Below are 19,258 nucleotides of genomic sequence, written 5' to 3'. Positions count from 1 at the left end.
TATATACAAAACGGAATGCATTTTGTTTTTTCAAATAAAACTTTATATAAACAATCTTCCCACTGTCACATAGACTAAGATTGTTAACATAAATGCAAGAAGGCAGGCTAGAAGATAGCCCAAGACCAATCTCAATTGCCAACTAAAAATCAATCTGCTAGGGAAAATAAAACATCCAAATAAGCTTAGTTGCCAAGACTGAGAGCATCTATCAGTGTTGCTACGTACAGATATTAAAGCAGTATGACACGCAAAACCAAAAATATATTGCAGCTTACCAATCCTTAAAAGTTGTGGCTGCATAAGTTTTCTTTTTTTTTTTAAACCACTGAAGGACCAGGCTTTTTCTGGCAGTTTTTGTTCACATGTAACAATCAGTTTCTAGAACCCCCAAATGTTACATTTTTTTTTTTTTTTAAAAGCCCCCTAGAGAATAAATTGGTGGGCTTTGCAATTTTTTTTTATGTCATGCAGTATTTGCACAGCGGTTTTTCAAATGCAATTTTTTGAGGAAAGCATACACTTTTTTTTTTATTTGAATGCAAAAAAGCAATACATAATCCAATTTTTTGGATGACAAACATGTCACGCTTTAACATTACGCACACCTGTTCAGCGGGGACAAGCAACATAAATTTTACTATCCATAGGCATCATTTTAAAAGCCTTTACAGGTTACCACTTTAGATTTAAAGAGGTCTAGTGCTAGAATTACTGCCCATGATCTGACGTTTGCGGTGATACCTCACATGTGTGGGACAATCGCTGTTTGCATGCGGGACCGACGCATGGAGGCACTTTAACCACTTCCCCCAGGTCGCCGTCATATGACGTTAGGGACATGAAGTGGCGATATCTGAACGAGGTCAAATGCGACGGGTTTTTTGATCTCAGGTTTTCCAGCATAGAGGAGAGATCTGGGAACGTGTAGACCCCAGATCCCTCTATAAGGAGAACCTGTCATGCCCTTTTCCTATTACAAGGGATGTTTACATTTCTTGTAATTGGAATAAAAAGGGAAAGTGTAAAAATAAATTTAAAGCGCCCCTGTCCCCATGTGCTCGCACGCAGAAGCGAATGCATATGTAGGTCGTGCCTGCATATGTAAACAACATTCAAACCACACCTGAGGTATCGCCACAAACGTTAGAGAGCAATATTTCTAGCACTAGACCTCCTCTGTAACTCTAAACTGGCAACCTGCAAATTTGTTTAAACCGTAGCATATGCAGATGTTTAAGTACTGACGTTTGGCGCCATTCCACGTGTGTGCAATTTCAAAGCCCGACATATTAGGTATCTATTTAATCGGCGTAACATTTTTTCAAAAGAAATCACGTTTGAAAAATTGCTGCGCAAATACTGTGTGACATAAAAAGTTGCATTGACCGCCATTTTATTCCCTAGAGTCTCTGCTAAAAAATATACATACTGCTTTGGGGTCCTGAGTAATTTTCTAGCAAAAAAATGATGATGACTTTTACATCAGAAGTGTCAGAACAGGCTTGAGAGGCAAGTGGTTAATTTTATTTTTACACTGTTGCTTTAAATGTTTTTTTTATTTATCACAGTCATTGCTTTCATAAGGAACGTAAACATCCTTGTGACAGCAATAGGCATGTGACAGGTATTCTTTATGGAGGGATCTGGAGTTAAGACCCAAAATCCCTCCTCTGCACCTAAAAGCATTTAAAAACACCAAAATGTGTTTTGTAATGCTTTTGATTTTTTGAAAATGGCGCTGATGACATCTGGGTTATCCAAAAGTTATGTCAGGTCATTGCTTCCGGGTTACCATAGCGGAGACCCAATCAAAGCTGATTCGGATGTCCGACCAACCAGGCACGGGTCTTGATCAAGCTGCAGAAGGTGACTGGTCGGAAATTGGTTAAGCTTTTTCCCCTTATTTTTTTACCTGGTGATCAGGCCAGTAACACTTCTTGTCTTAGGTCTTTTTCACACGTGCGATCCGCCTGACATCCTCCACTTTTCTCACAGGTCCATCTCCGCTCACTGTGCTGAGACGGACATGTCAGAGCCCCGCTGTCCTCTATGGGGAGACTGGATGAAAACGGACTGCCTGTCTGTTTTCATCCGATCCGCCAGATGGATGAAAAATAGGGACTCCATCCATCTGGATTTCACAGACAGGACTGGATAGGAAAGCAGCAGGTGTCAGCGGACATGTCACCACTGACATCTGCCGCTCCACAGGGCTGAATGGAATGTCCGATCAGGTCCACCCAAAAAACTGACAGAAGGAACTCATCGAAAAGCCTGTGTGAAAGGGGCCTTAGAATTTACACACTCTGGATGGAGGAGCAACAAAGACACCTTTGGACAGCAGCATTGTTAATCTGGAGGGAGGGTAATGTCAGGGTTCACTCACGTGTGTTAATTGGTAAAGAACAAAGCCTATAGCATTTATGATGTGTTTATGACATGTTTTCATTGCGTTTATGAAGCACTGAAAAAACTTCAGGAATGCTCGATAAACGGCCATAAAAGTTTTGCTTTTCCAGGGGGAAGTGCTTAAAGGAGAAAAGTAATGTAGAGGAAATGATCTATTTTGAGGCATGGTTAGGTTGTGGTGTGATAGCAGACATTTTTGTGACTGCTCTGCAAGATGGATGCATATACTTGAACTCTGACACTTCGCTTGGTGCAGCTCAACTTTGCAGAAACAAAAAGCTTTGCCACTGGCAAAAATGCTCAATGTCTCTGCTCCTTACTGGCAATGTAAGTATGGCTGGTTTGATACTTTTGCCTGTGTTTCGTCAGATTTTGTAACGGAAGTGACGTTTTGTCGCCGCCATCTTGCTACACCCCGCACTCGTCCATAGTAAGGATACAGCGAGAAGGCGGCAAGCAGACATCTTGTTACACCCACCAGAGCCTTGCATTTCACACTTTTTTTTTTACAGTAAACTGAGCTTATATAGTGAAATATAGTATTTTGAAAGCCGTCTCACTGTTTTGATGTTAATTTTTTTAAAAAGAGGCATTCTGTCATATTAAGAAACCTGTGAGATCAGCAGGCTTGCAGCTCCTTTTAAAATTCAACATCAAAACAGTCAGACGCATTTTTAAATACTGTATTTTATAATTGCATTATATAACCTGTGTTTACTGTTAAAAATAAGTGTGAAATGCATGACTCTAGTGGGTGTAACAAGATGTCCGCTTGCTCTCTTCTCACTGTATCCTTACTATGGACGAATGCGGGGTGTAACAAGATGGCAGCGACAGAACTTCACTTCCATTACAAAATCTGACGGGTCACCTAATCGGACGAAACACCTGCACACAGAAGCAAATGGTGCTCTATCCTAGTTCTCTATTTTTTCCCAGTGCATTCTGAGATTTAGAAACCTCCACTGTCTCTATTCCAGTGCCCAGCTAATAGGGAAATAAGTATTTGATCCCCTGCTGATTTTGTACAGTTGCCCACCAACAAAGAAATGATCAGTCTATAATTTCAATGGTAGGTTATTTTAACAGCGAGAGACAGAACAACAACAAAAATATCCAGAAAACCGCATTTCAAAAAAGTTTTAAATGGATTTGCATTTTAATGAGTAAAATAAGTATTTAACCCCTTTGCAAAACATGACTTAGTACTTGGTGGCAAAACCCTTGTTGGCAATCACAGAGGTCAGATGTTTCTTGTAGTTGGCCACCAGGTTTTCACACATCTCAGGAAGGATTTTTGTCCCACTCCTCTTTCAGATCCTCTCTAAGTCATTAAAGTGTTTGTTAACTCAAAAAAATAAATAAATCAGATACTGTTCCCTTAAAGCTGATTAAACAGCACAGTGATTGTGCTATGTAATCTACCACCCTCTAAACTGTAGAAAACCTGACTAATCCTGCCACTTCCTATATCCCCCTCTCTACGCTGACCATGATAATTCAGGACTGCTGAGCCCTGACCACGTGGTCAGCATACGTCCCTCCAGCATCCGCAGCTGTCGTCTCTGCTCTCCACCCTCCCCCTCAACCCCTCCTCCTTGCCTGTCAACTATGTGTCTCTGTCTCAGCCCCCCTATCCCCACCGCTATTAGTACAAATAAAAAGCTTACAAATGGTCACTGCCAGCCCCTCTATTATAGGCAGGCATACCACACTGTGTATGTTTTTTCTAAAAACGAGGATTGTAAATACATTTTAAGAGCCATCTTCAGGCCGGTCACGTATCTCGTGGCCGCTTTACATCTCCGAGACAGGGCTTCTGCGGGAGGGGCTGAGCGGCCACATGACCACCCGGCTGACGTCAGAGGGAGATTTCGGCCCCTCCTGCAGTAGCCATGTATCAGAGCTGTAAAGCAGCCATGAGTCACCTGACCGGCCTGAAGATGGCTCTAAAAAGGTATTTACCATTCTCGTTTTTAGAAAAGACAAATACAGTGTGGTATGCCTGCCTATAATAGAGGGGCTGGCAGTAATTTATCATTTTGAGTTAACAAACACTTTACGGTTTCAAGACCGACGCTTTGTAACTCAAACCTTCAGCTTCCTCCACATATTTTCTATGGGTTTCAGGTCTGGAGGCTAGGCCACTCCAGGACCTTAATGTGCTTCTTCTTGAGCCACTCCTTTGTTGCCTTGGCCATGTGTTTTGGGTTATTGTCATGCTGGAATACCCATCCATGACCCATTTTTAACCACTTGCCACCTGCCATATAGCAGAATGACGGCGGCAAAGTGGTTCCAATATCCTGACTGGGTGTCATAGGACATCCTCAGGATATTAAGCCGCTGCGCGCCCCCCGGGGCACGCATCGCGGTGATCGTTGTTGTGGTGTGTGAGTCTGACACACCGCAACTCCGATCTAGGTAAAGAGTCTCCGTCAGGGACTCTTTACCTAGATTGGAGTTGCGGTGTGTCAGACTGTGTCCAATTACGGCTGATCACGATGTAAATAGGAAGAGCCGGTGATCGGCTTTTCCTCACTCGCGTCTTACAGACGCGAGTAGAGGAGAGCCGATCGGCTGCTCTCCTGACAGGGTGGGTGGGGGTCTGTGCTTATCAGCACAGCCCCCCCTCGGATCCCGCCCAGGACCACCATCATGCCGCCCAGGACCACCAGGATGGCCATCCACACTGGACCACCAGGTATGCAACCCCTAGACCCCCAGGGAAATACTAATCTGTGCCCAGGCAGCTGCCAATCAGTGCCCACTCACAGGGATGCCTATCAGTGCCTCATATCAGTGCCCATCAGTGCCACATATCAATGCCCATCAGTGCCGCCTATCAGTGACACCCATAAAAACCCATTTTTGCAGCCTGTGCCCATCAATGCCCACCTGTGCCACCCATGAGTGTCCAGTGCCGTCTATCAATGCCCATCAGTGCTGCATATCAGTGCCACCCATCAGTGCCGCCTACCAGTGCCCATCAGTGCCGCATATCAGTGCCCGTTCATTGGTGCCTGTCAGTGCCGCCATATCAGTGAAGGAGAAAACTTGCTTATTTACAAAATTTTATAACAGAAACAAAAGCAAAACTTTTATTTTTTTCAAAATTTTCGGTCTTTTTTTATTTGTTTAGCAAAAAATAAAACCCGCAGAGGTGATCAAATACCACAAAAAGAAAGCTCTATTTGTGGGAACAAAATGATAAAAATTTAGTTTGGGTACAGTGTTATATGACCGCGCAACTGTCATTCAAACTGCGACAGCGCTGAAAGCTGGTCTGGGCAGGAAGGTGTATAAGTGCCCTGTATTGAAGTGGTTAATACCCTAGCTGAGGGAAGGAGGTTCTCATCTAAGATTTGACAGTACATGGCCTCGTCCATTGTCCCTTTGATGCAGTGAAGTTGTCCTGTCCCTTTAGCAGAAAAACACTCCAAAGCACAATGTTTCCACCACCATGTGGAGAGATTGGAATCTGATTGATTGATTGCTTCTGTTGGCAGGTGTCTTTTATATAGGTAACAAGCTGAGATTAGGAGCACTCCCTTTAAGAGAATGCTCCTAATCTCAGCTCGTTACCTGTATAGAAGACACCTGGGAGCCAGAAATCTTGCTGATAGATAGGGGATCAAATACTTATTTCACTCATTAAAATGCAAATCAATTTATAACTTTTTTGAAAAGCTTTTTATTGGATATTTTTGTTGTTATTCGGTTTCTCACTGTTAAAATAAACCTACGATTCAAATCATAGACTGATCATTTCTTTGTCAGTGGGCAAACATACAAAATCAGCAGGGGATCAAATATTTTTTACCTCACTGTAGGTGCTGCTTAAACATAGGGTATTGACACATGTGTAAAGTAGACCTTAGACTAGCAAGTTTAGCTGCACCAACAAAATTGAAGCCAAACTCCAGCTAACACTCTTTAAAGCGGAACTAAAGTCCTGCTTTCAAAAACTGCAAGAAGGCAGACTCTTTAATGCAGCAGAAACATGCAATGTGAGTGCACTCCTGCACATGTACACCCAGAAGAAGCTGCCAGCGGGAGTTGTCAGACTGTTGAATAGAAATGCAAGTATTGTGGAGCTTACACTTTAGCTCCACTTTAAGCAGAAAGGGCTTGTTTACACCTGCATTGCTCTCTGAAGAGCAATCCATATTCTAATCGCTCTTCAGACAGCATTTGACAGGCTGTGAGGAGGCTTTGTATTGCCTCCCCACCGCCTGTTTTAACCACCTAAATACTGGAAAACCACGTCGCAACTGCCCACGTTGTGGGCAGTTGTAGTGGTGTCCCATTCACTCACTGGCATAATTCCTGTGTGGGCATGAAGCAAAGCATGTGTAAAAACGCATCTCAAAAAGGTGAGGTTTTAGCCCAACCCCCCCAATTACAGTGTTTCTGAGTGTGCTAAAAACACACACATGGCCTGCATAAGATTCCTTACTGATAACAATGAATAAAAGGTATAATTAATCGATAACCATATCCTCCGTACAGAACCTCTAGTTCACAGTTTAAGTCTATATGGAAAAAAAATGCATCTGTATTATCTCCAGAGCAGAATAGGTGCTATACAGTTCATCAAAATCTTGCGGTGCACCGGGCACCTAAACCCCCTTCCTGCCCAGACCAATTTTCAGCTTTTAGCACTGTCACTCTTTGAACGGAAATTGCGCGGTAATACAACACAAGTAAATTATCATTTCCCCCCCCCCCACAAATAGAGCTTTCTTTTGGTGCTATTTAATCACCTCTGGGTTTTTCATTTTTTGTTAAAAAAATTTAAAAACAAGACTGATTTGTTAATAAATTTTGCAAACAGGTCATTTTTCTCCTTCATTGATGTACGCTGATGAGGCTACACTGATAGGCGGCACTGAAGGGCATTGATAGGTGGCACTGAAGGGCACTAATAGCTGTCACTGATAGCTGTCACTGATGGGTGGCAGTGATGGGCACTGATCGGCACTGGTAGGTGGCAATGATTGGCACCACTGGTGGGCATTGATAGGTAGCACTTGTGGGCACTTATAGGTGGCACCGATTGCTGGCATTGGCAGGCGGTACCGGTGGGCACAGAGGCTCTTCCACTTCGGGACCAATGTCCGTGCAAACAGAAGCCCGCGATCAGCTTTTTTTCATCTCACGCTGTCAGCATGAGAACAAAAAATAAAACGATTACCGAGCCTCTGTTTACATCCCGTGATCAGCTGTCATTGGCTGACAGCTGATCACGTAGCAAGGGGCCGGGATCGGCCCCTTACTCGGATCTGTGATCACCCGAGTCATTCCCACCAACCCATGTATAGGTTGGCCAGTGAGGGCGAAAATTTCACTCCCATGGAGGCCCGCATCTTTGGAGGTAATAGCCCCTGTCAAACATAAAGAAATTATGTGTTAAAAGATATTCTAAGGCTTGTAGGATAAACTCCTGAAGAACCAAAGAGAACTTGCCTGACTTTTTAAGAAAGTAAGAGACCGCTTGAATGCCTACATGATGTGGGATGTTGGAATATAAGTTGGTAACAGGGGGGGGTGGCCATTTTGAAAGGGGAGGACGTCAATAGATGGCCTCCCGGCAAAGCAGATCCGCGCTGTAGCCATCAATCGGCTATAGCACGGATCTGAACAGGTTAATACACATAACATTAGGGCTTATTTACTGGTGTGTTGTGGTAAAACACATTTTTATTTTTTTTACTGCTACACTTCAAGCGCATTGCACTGCATTTTTGTTTTTATTTCTTTTACTGCTACACATTGAGCGCATTGCACTGCATTGAAAATTTGCTCCGTGTTCTGTTATAGTGCATTGCATAGCTTTAGCAGCCCATTCAATATAAATGGACTGCCTACTATGCAAATCAACATACAATACCACACATGCATTACTGCAACACACTGGTATGAAGAGCCCATGCTGTTTTAAATTGATCCAGTTTAGTTTTAGTTTAGATTCTTTGCCACTTACCATTTTAGATGGGACTTTCTGAAAGAGATCACTGATTATTCTGCCATTGGGATCTGTGGCAGTGGTGACAGATTCCAAAAGTTGTTCCAGGGTGGGCTTTATATAATTCTGAGAAGTCTAAAAATAAAAAATATATATAGTTTAAATCGCAAGATTCACCAAAAGGTTTACTTGAGTTCTCTTGAAAATAGATGGATGTTTCTTATAAACACACACAGACACAAAGAGGTCGATTTACTAAAACTGGAGTGTGTAAAATCCACCTCTAGGTTTTTTTGTCAAAGCTTAAAGCGATTGTAAAGTCTCAGTTTTATTTCTATTAAAATAACTAGGGTTGTTTCGATACCGATACTAGTATCGGTACCGATACCGAGCATTTGCCCGAGTACTTGTACTCGGGCAAATGCTCCAATGCTTCACCCGATACCTGGGCAGCCAGGGATGATCGGTGCGGAGGGGGAGTTACAAGCACCGATTTCAATAAAGCCTGACAGCCATTTCTCCACTCCCCCCCCCCCCCCCCCCCCCATCAGCTGCTTTAGTGAAATCTACACAGCGGTGATCAGTGCTTGTAATTGCCCCCAAAGCCGCACCGATCACCACTGACTGTCCCTGTATCCTCCTTCAGTCCCCCTCTGTTCTGCTGCTGTCCCCCTCAATGTCCCCCTCCGTGCTGCTGTCCCCCTCTGTTCTTCTCCTCTGCCCCCTCTGTGCTACTGTCCCCTTCTGCTCTTCTCCTCTGCCCCCTCCCTGCTAGTTTCCCCCTCCGTTCTCCTCCTTTGCACCCTCCGTGCTGCTGTCCCTCTCTGTTCTTCTCCTCTGCCCCCTTGATGTTTCAGGATGGAGAGCGGAGATAGTCCCCGTCTCTCTGCCCCTCCGTGCTACTGTCCCTCTCCATTCTCCTCCTCTGCCCCCTCCGTGCTACTGTCCCCCTCCGTTCTTCTCCTCTGCCCCCCCGTGCTACTGTGCCCCTCCGTTCTCCTCCTCTGCCCCCTCCGTGCTGCTGTCCCCCTCCATTTTCCTCCTCTGCCCCCTCCGTGCTGCTGTCCCCCTCCGTTCTCCTCCTCCGCCCCCTCCGTGCTGCTGTCCCCCTCTGTTCTTCTCCTCTGCCCCCTCGATGTTTCAGGATGGAGAGCGGAGATAGGAGCCAGTAAATCTGGCTCCTTCCTTTTCTGAATGAACAGTCAGTGATAACTGACTGTCCATTCACATCGTAACCTGTGTTTACGATGCTTCAGTTTATGAATGGAGAGGAGCCTCTGTCTCCTCTCCTTAAAAAAAGCATTTTAAAAAAACATAACAAAATAAATTGTAAAAAATAATAAAAAAAATTAATTGTAAAAAATAAAATTGTAAAAACAAAAAACTACTGACACACATGCCACTGTCACATGACATAAAAAAAGTATCGGTAATTGGTATCGGTGAGTACTTGAAAAAAAGTATTGGTACTTGAAAAAAGACAACCCTAAAAATAACAAACGTGGTATACTTACCTACCCTGTGCAGTTGGTTTTGCACAGGGCAGCCAGATCCCCCTCTTCTCAGGTCCCTGGCTGGAGCTCCTGGCCCCTCCTGTTTAGTGCCCCCACTGCAAGCAGCTTGCTATGGGGGCACCCGAGCTGAGCTGTAGCTCTGTGTATCCATTCAGACACAGAGCTGCAGTTCGGCCCCGCCCCCTCTCTAGTGATTGGCTAACTGAGTTTGATTGACAGCAGCGGGAGCCGATGGAGCTGCTGCTGTGTCTCAGCCAATCAGGAGGGAGAGTCCCAGACGGCCGAGGCACTAATGGACATCGCTGGATAGAGAGGGGGATTCGTAAGTATTAGAGAGGCTGCTGCACACAGAAGCCTTTTTAATCGTAATGCATAGAATGCATTAAGGAAAAAAAAAAAAACCTTCTGACTTTACAACCATTTTAATTGAACAAGCTGAAGGTAGAAGCCGATTGCCTACCATGCACAACTGCACCAGATTTTGCACTCTCCAGTTTTAGTACACCAACCCCAAAGTGCTCCTTTGTCTATTTAATAACATAAAATGGGCTAAAAAAAAATAAAAAAGGTTTAGTATGGGACATTCATACTAAAGATTTTCTTGATTTCTCTGGTCACAACAACTACTTTAGATGGAGGGGTCTTCTAACATTGATAAACATTTTTGAAAACATTGATCCACGGTGATACTAATCTTTAAATCAACCTGATTTCTTCTCATATATACTGTAACTTACAAAAATATCTATCTATATATTCCTTTCCAATGAAACAAAAATATAAAATGTACAGTATGCTACAGAAGTTTACTTTAAAGTGGAAGTCCAGCCTATACAACAACCGACAACAGATGCCCCATAGTAAGCCTGTGTGTGAAGTTGCCACACAGGTATTGCAGTCGTTGTCGGCGATCTCGCCTCTCCCCTGAAGCCGACACATCATGTGACGGGAACAGAGCACCCAGGGAATAGGTAAGAATACACAGCAGGAACCGGCCGAGATTCTAATCATTAATGGGCAGGCTGAATGTACCAAGTTGATCGATAAATCAACTTGGGTACAAGCAACCTGCCGGATTCTCTTGCGATTATCGCTAGTGGCTCCTACAGCCGCTAATAATAATCACTGTCTACTCCTGGCGAGGATAGCTTCCCCCGTCAGTCCCCCTGACGGGGGAAGACAATTAGCGATTTCCTTGTCAGCACTGTGTGTTGATGGGGGAATTGTGCAAACTTAATTTCCTGCAACCCACGGTTGCAGGAAAGAAATTTGCATCATATATGGCCAGTCTTAGAATGGGAGTGACAGCAGATTTAAGATTAAATGAGTTTAAACCAGACTTCTACTTTAAATCAAATGCAATTACACAAATATGCATGCATACAAACTTATATCGTACCTCTCCTTCTGCAGTATCTTGTGCATCATCATCTTCATCGTCTTCCTCACAGTCACCCTTCTGGATGAATTCATTTCTTGTGCGTAAATAAAGATCCCACAGTTTACATGCAGCTTTGTATTCTGGCGTATCAGACTGTTGGGTAGAATGGAAGTAGTAAAGTATTGCTTTTAAAAAAAAAAACATTTTTTTTGAGAACTGACACTTTTTTATTGATAATGCTTTTTCAAGATAAAACAAAGAAAGTACAAGAAATTCAAATTAGCAAAGAACAAAAAGTGCCAACATAGAAATTATAAAACAGCGATACAAAGATAGGGTGAACCCCAAAACAGGGTAAAAAAATATATCCTCGCCTAACATAGGGATGACATAGTGAGATCAGCAAACTGACTTTCAATAAAAGTAAAAAAGGTGCAGTAGCTCAACTAAATCCCATCTGCACTGCGGTACTCAACCAAATATCAAAAGGCACTATACTTAAACACAAAGGGAAAAAAAAAAAAAAAAAAGTGGCCAAGAGGAAGAGGGAAAAAAAAAAAAAAAAAAAAAAAAAAAGGGGGGGGGGGTAAATGTGGAGTATCCACCTGTGTTTGAGCCCTACCAAAATCAGAATTCCTTTTTTTTTTTTTTTTTTTTTTAATTGGGAAAAATCAACTTTATTGAGATGTAAACATGGTAACCATAGGTACAATCACCATAGGTTTACTATATGATACATGTGACTAATATACTGTCTGTACAATATCAGTATCATTGTTTTATCTCCACACCTTGGTGTGGGTCGGTTAGGTGCATGTCTCGCCATCCTCCAGCCATCGATCCCATACTCTGGTTTATTTTTGTGTACATCCTCTATGGGTATAGATCATTTTTCTATACTTCCGGAAGGGTGTCATTAATTTCCTTTTTCCATCTTTGGTGTGTAGGGGGTAGCGCCTGCATCCATGTCCTGGCCACAACTTTTCGTGCTATGAATAAGGTTTCATAAATATAGCTTGGTATTTGTCAATTTCAGCGTCGGGCAATAAGCCCAGTAGACATAGCTTTGGGTCGAGGACCACTGGGGAGCCCATATTATCATGGAGGAAGCAAACTATCTGCATCCAGTAGGTTTGCATGTTATGGCTGTCCCATATCAGATGATAAAATGAGTCGGGAACCAGTGTACACAAGGGACATAATGGACTTCGTGTGGGTTGGGACTTAGCTAGTCTCAGCGGTGTTAAGTATGCACGATGTACAATATATAGTTGTGTCAGTCTATCTAAAAGTTTAGGGGATGCGGTCTTGACCCCTTCCAATATTTCTACCCAGTCAGAGTCATCTATGGGTCCTACGTCACTCTCCCATGCAATTTTAGCTGTCAGAATAACTGCGTTTGCCCTTCGGAGTCTGAGCATATAGTACAGGTGATACTCGAAAAATTAGAATATTGTGAAAAAGTTCATTTAATTTCACTAATGCAACTTAAAAGGTGAAACTAATATATGAGATAGACTCATTACATGCAAAGCAAGATAGTTCAAGCCGTGATTTGTCATAATTGTGATGATTATGGCTTACAGCTCATGAAAACCCCAAATCCACAATCTCCGAAAATTCGAATATTACATGCAATCAATAAAACAAGGATTGTACATAGAACAATATCGGACCTCTGAAAAGTATAAGCATGCATATGTACTCAGTACTTGGTTTGGTCCCATTTTGCACCAATTACTGCCTCAATGCGGCGTGGCAAGGAAGCCATCAGCCTGTGCCACTGCTGAGGTGTTATGGAAGACCAGGATGCTTCAATAGCGGCCTTGAGCTCTTCTGCATTGTTCGTTATCATGTCTCTCATCTTTCTCTTGGCAATGCCCCATAGATTCTCTATGGGGTTCAGGTCAGGCGATTTGCTGGCCAATCAAGCACAGTAATCCCACGGTCACTGAACCAGGTTTTGGTGCTTTTGGCAGTGTGGGCAGGTGCCAAGTCCTGCTGGAAAATGAAGTCAGCATTCCCCATAGAGCTCATCTGCGGAAGGAAGCATAAAGTGCTCCAAAAACTCCTGGTAGCACAGTGGACCAACATCAGCAGATGACATGGCTCCCCAGATCAACACAGACTGTGGAAACTTCACACTGGACTTCAAGCATCTTGCAGTGTGTGCCTCTCCATTCTTCCTCTATACTATGGGTCCTTGGTTTCCAAATGAGAAGCAAAATTTGCTCTCATCAGAAAAGAGGACTTTGGACCACTGAGCAACAGACCAGGTCTGTTTTTCTTTAGCCCAGGTAAGACGCTTCTGACGTTGTTTGTTGTTTAGGAGTGGCTTGACAAGAGGAATACGACATTTGAAGCCCACGTCCAGGATCCATCTGTGTGTGGTGGCTCTTGATGTACTGACTCCAGCCTCAGTCCACTCCTTGTGAAAGTCCCCAACACTTTTGAATGGCCTTTTCCTGACAATCCTCTCCAGGCTGCGGTCATCCCTTCTGCTTGTGCACCTTTTTCTTCCACACTTTTCCCTTCCACATAACGTTCTATTAATGTGCTTTGAAACAGCACTTTGGGAACATCCAGCTTCTTTTGCAATTACCTTTTGAGGCTTTCCCTCCTTATGGAGGGTGTCAATGATGGTTTTCTGCACAACTGTCAGGTCAGCAGTCTTTCCCATGATTGTAATTCCTACTGAACCAGACTGAGAGACCATATAAAGGCTCAGGAACCCTTTGCAGGTGTTGTGGCTTAATTAGCTGATTAGAGTGGGACACTTTGAGCCTAGAATATTGCACCTTTTCACAATATTCTAATTTTCTGAGATTGTGGGTTTGGGGTTTTCATGAGCTGTAAGCCATAATCATCACAGTTATGACAAATCACAGCTTGAACTATCTTGCTTTGCATGTAATGAGTCTATCTCATATATTAGTTTCACCTTTTAAGTTGCATTAGTGAAATAAATGAACTTTTGCACAATATTCAAATTTTTCGAGTATCACCTGTATATATTGAATATGAGTTTGGAAGGGTCTGCCCCCAAATCAGTATTTATGAGGGGGGGGGGGGGGTTGGGAGGTGGGATTGCATAATTCGTAAACTGTGTCCGCACTGCGTGCCCAAGTTGTAGATATCTAAACAGTAAGTGGTTCGGGAGCGAAAATTCTTCCTTAAGTGTTTGAAAGGTCTTAGGCCCGAATTCTGGCACAACTTGGGACAAGTATGTTATACCCTATGAAGCCCACAGTGCCAGGTCTGGGACACTATCCAGTTCAGGCATATGATTATTGTGCCATAGCGGGGTGTGAGAGTGGATCTGAGTCATGTTATGTTTTTTTAGTGCGATGTCCCATACCTTCTGATGGTGCGAAAGCATCCCCTCATTATATCTAGGGGATCTATTACTATTTGGTCCCTTTCGAAGAATTGCTTGGATAGGGGTAAATAGTGGGTGGCCTGGTTTATCACAAACCAGAGACCTATAGCGCTGTGTCTGCTTCGTATTAATATAATACATATGTGAAAGCTGTGAGGCTAAATAGTAGTCTTGTATGTCTGGGAGGGCACATCCTCCCTCCGATGTGGGGTTTTTTAGAACATGCCAGGCTAATTTATGTCTACTGTGTCCCCATACAAAGGTGTTTAAGATTGCTTCCATCTGTTTAAAGGTTTTTAGGGAATGTAAAGAGGGGAGTGCCAAACCATATACAAAATTTTAGGTAGGAGGATCGTTTTTATTAAATTTATTCGTCCCATCACTCCCAGGGGTAGTCTAGACCAGGTTTGAGTTTTGGATTTGAGGACCGCGAATAAGGGTTATATGTTAAGAGGGATGTAATCTCTAAGGTTCCTCGTAACTATCACCCCCAAGTACTTAATCGCAGAGACTCTAGTTAAGGGAAGTTTGGGATAAACGGGGGGTGGGGGAAATAGATCTAAGGGAAGAATTTGGGACTTATCCCAACTGATGCGTAATCCTGAATATCCAGCAATCTTTTCAATTATAGCCAGTGCCGACTATAGTAATGGTCCCTGATCTGCTAGATATAGTAAGGTGTCGTGTGCATAAAGGCCTATTTTTTCCCAGGAGTCACCCTGTCTTAAGCTTATTATATTTGGGTCTGATCTTATAGCTATAGCTAAAGGTTCTGCTGCAAGGGCATATAGTAATGGTGAAAGGGGGCATCCCTGTCTTGTGCCCCTCTCAAGGGAAATTTGGTCTGATAGCCAACTGTTCACGAATATCAGCGACTTGGGTATAGAAGCTGTACCCATTTAATAAAGTTTGGTCCAAACCCATAACAGCATAGGCATGGGGGGGTAACCATTGTCCCGTCAGGTTCAACTAATGAAACTACCACTGGTGGTTTGTCATAAAGATGAACCAAATATGCCAGTAATTTCCCTGCTCTCACCCCATGCTCATATACCCTCGTTTTACAAAAAAAACCCGTTGTCTAGCTTTTTCCATATATAATTGCGATATCGTGCGGGCCTGCAGTTTAGCTCTTTCGAAGTTTTCAGCAGAGGGGTGCGTATTATATGCTTCCTCTAATTCCTGCAGTTTATTCGCTGATAGTTGCACTATCACTTTAGATGTCTATTTGAGTCTGTTGATTCTCGTATCAAGAATCCGGCGTGCGTGTAATTTAAATGCGTCCCACCTGGAATTGAATGAAAGGGAGCTTTGGCCTTCAGGAAAGAAGAACTGCAGTTCCCTTGCTATAGTGTCATGTTCCGTTAGTACTGATAGTCAGTATGGGTTAAGCCTCCACACTTGCCTAGGTGCTGTCGTTAAGAGCGATGTCAGCAACCAGCATGGGGAGTGATCTGGCAAGGCTCTAGGTGCAAATCCCAATCCTTTAATTTTAGGTAGGAGTGTTTTGGAGACTAGTATATAGTCTATTCTAGACATTGTACCATGGCTAGTGGAGTGACATATATATTCCCTGGTGGTAGGATGCTGATGCCGCCACACATCCACCAAGGCGAATTCAGTTAGCGTGCAGCTCAGCCTAGTTTGTTGTGACTCTATGCCCTGAATTCCCGGTTGTACTGGGCGATCTAGGAAGGGATTCATGGTCATGGTGAAATCCCCCATCCACATAGCAGGGACCTTCGGATATTGCGCCATAAACATCAGGCCAGCCGTGACGACCTCCGAACTGTATGGAGGGGGGATGTAGCATGCAATTATTAAAAACGGAAATCCCCCTATAGTTGCACATAGAACACAAATCTGCCCTGCTGGTCTGACATCATTGAGATTAGTTCAAATTGGGTCGATTTGGTCATTAAAATAGAAACCCCCCCCGGACAGGTTCTTATGAGTACTATGGTAAGCCCATCCAATCCAGGGGCGTCTTAGAGCAGACTGCAAATGTCCTGTGACATGAGTATGCGTCAACGCCATGACATTAGCCTTCTGCGCTATTAGGAATGTGAGGGTAGCAGTGCGCTTAATTTTGTCACGCACCCTTCGCACATTCCATGTTATAAATTTAATCATGGTCATTTAAACAGTGATAGGTATGTAAACAGGTGGACCAGGAGGGCAGCTTCTTGGTATGTTAGTAACATCATTCCCAAAATACATATACATTTGAAAAACGTAGTGTACCCATATTTGCTCAAAATTGCATCCCAAAAACAGTTTTTATCATCAATATAACATTTTGTTTCAAAACTCAAGTCCCGTACTCGGGTAACTTCCCTCCCTCCCAGCTCCATACCTCCCCAACTTGGTGGGAGCATAACGTGCCCAAAAACCATTAAGAGAACCGTCATCCAGCTAGTTTCTCTGGCTGGAGGCGCATATCTTAAATCAAGTAGTTTGTGTATAACTTTGATGGACTCCATCACTGTTCAGTGTGTGGTAAGTTAGTGGGGGAAGAACAGTGCTCCTTGGGAGTCCGATGCTGTGGGTCTCTTGCTTCCAGAAAAGTTGCAATATGACATGTCTGCCATCATGTGTAAATTCAGTTCCGTATGGAACAGGGGAAACTTGGTGGGATAGCGGTGCCCAAGAAATCAGGGAGGATTAGGTAGCATAAGGGGGAAAACAAACTTTCTTCGACGGGCCAAGGGCAGGTGCAAAGAGTGATACAAATGTAAGCCCCAATATATTTGGTATGTAACACAGTATAGTTCCGGGCTCTAACCCCATCTCAAACTCGGTCCATCGCTACCCAACATTTCTGTGTCCACGTCCAAACGAAAAAGTTAGGGGTAGAATATGGGCGGGGGTGCGACACTGAGGTGTTCAGTCTGTACACCTCCTAGGCTGGCCTCTCTCTCTGATCTATCTAGGCTGCGGCCCCTGCCGGATCCTCAAAAAACTGCAAGCGACCATCCTCTTCCACTCTGAGCCTAGTTGGAAATAACACGGCGTACCTGAGGTGCAGTATACTGAGGCAGCGTTTAACATCCTGGAACTGGGATCTTCATTTTTGTACTTCATTGGAGAAGTTACTACATGGTTACTACATGGCTCAAGAACTGCAGCTAACAGTGTATGTTGTTGTCTAGCTCCCTCTCTATGAATGCAGTGTTGTTTCTCAGTATATAGAACAGACTTGCTGTGTTTTATATTGTATTAGGGGATAATGTGTGCTGTATTATCCACACACGGAAGCAGTAAGGAGCATGGGAGGGGAGCTCACAGTAGCGTCTGTGCAGTGTGATCTGGACTGCAAATATATAGCATCTAAATTAATGGTTTCTATATCCCATTTTGGTAGCAAAACACCCTGTCTAAAAGTGAACACCATAATGTGCCAGTTAATATCTTTACTGGCTTCCGCTTACCTCTCTGAAACTAGATTTTACTTTGGCAAGTAGGGCCTAACTTTTCTTGCTTAAAGTGAAAAACTTTAGTCAGAAAGTGAAGTCCTGCTAGATGACGTCAGACTGGCCCTTTTTGCAGCTATAGCCAAGTAAAACATTAAAAATAAGTTCCTATATGGTTTAAAATTCAGTAGTACACTGTCTCACCCTGCTCTGCACATGCTCAGTTGCTTTAAGGCATTGCTGAATATGTAGAGGCTGATCTGCTGACAGTGTTAAAGCAGAATTAAACCCTCCTATCCTTTACAGCCAATGGTGGCGGCAGCACACCACAGCTGATGGAATCAGTAGACAGTGTACTACTGGATTTTAAAAAGCATAGGCATTTATTTTTAATGTATTACATAGCTATACAATGGAACCTTGGATTACAAGCATAACCCGTTCCAGGAGAATGCTTGTAATCCAAAGCACTCGCATATCAAACCGAGTTTCCCCATAGAAGTCAATGGAAACAAAAGATAATTCGTTACACATTGGGATTGATTTACTAAAGGGAAAAAGACTGTGCATTTTGCAAAGTGCAGTTGCCCTCTTCAAGAGCAGTTGCTCCAGAGCTTGGTAACTGAGCAGAAGCTCTGCTGACTTCTATTATCCAATCATGTGCAAGCAAAAATGCAGTTTTTTTAATTTTCCTTGCATGGGATTGGGTACTCTTTGCAAAGTGAAGCCTTACCTCATTTACTAAGCTCTGGAGCAATTTTACTTGCAGAGGGCAACTGCAATGTGCACAGTTTTTTTGCCTTTAGTAAATCAACCCCATTGATTTCTATTGCATGCAATACCGCATGTGGCCAGAGGTGGGGGGGAGGGGCGCCGGAGAGACTCGGAAATACTTGGAGACTGCTCAGATGCACTCGGGAATGGAGTATTTCCGAGCGGCTCCGAGTGTCACCGGCGCCCCGCACCTCTGGCCAAATGCTGTACTGCACACCGCAGAGGCTTGACTCCTGCTCGTTTTGTGATACAACACTCGCAAACCGAATCACGATTTAAAAAATAAATAAATAAATAAATAACAGCTCGTATTGCAAAACGCTCATTAACCCTGTTACTCGCACTTGAGGTTCCACTGTACCTGAAAAAGGGGCCAGCCTGAAGTGATCTAGCAGGAGTTAATTTTCTGACTAAAGT

The 19,258-nt window shown here is 43.5% G+C and overlaps 1 protein-coding gene across 15 annotated transcripts in view; it reads right to left on the bottom strand.

Annotated features, from left to right (window-relative positions):
- PBRM1 (polybromo 1) overlaps window positions 1-19,258 on the bottom strand; it is a 159,689-nt gene that overhangs the window by 113,768 nt on the left and 26,663 nt on the right. For all 15 annotated transcript variants that reach the window (XM_073592431.1, XM_073592437.1, XM_073592434.1 and 12 more), the window contains exons 5-6: window positions 11,294-11,428; window positions 8,399-8,515 (exon numbers count right to left, since the gene is read on the bottom strand). In XM_073592431.1, coding sequence (XP_073448532.1) covers window positions 8,399-8,515; window positions 11,294-11,428 — 252 coding nt within the window. The remainder of the gene's footprint in view (window positions 1-8,398; window positions 8,516-11,293; window positions 11,429-19,258) is intronic.

This window comes from Aquarana catesbeiana, linkage group LG07 (genome assembly GCF_042186555.1).
Source record: "Aquarana catesbeiana isolate 2022-GZ linkage group LG07, ASM4218655v1, whole genome shotgun sequence".
Lineage (NCBI taxonomy): Eukaryota > Metazoa > Chordata > Amphibia > Anura > Ranidae > Aquarana > Aquarana catesbeiana.
This window is presented reverse-complemented; position numbering and strand designations above follow the sequence as displayed.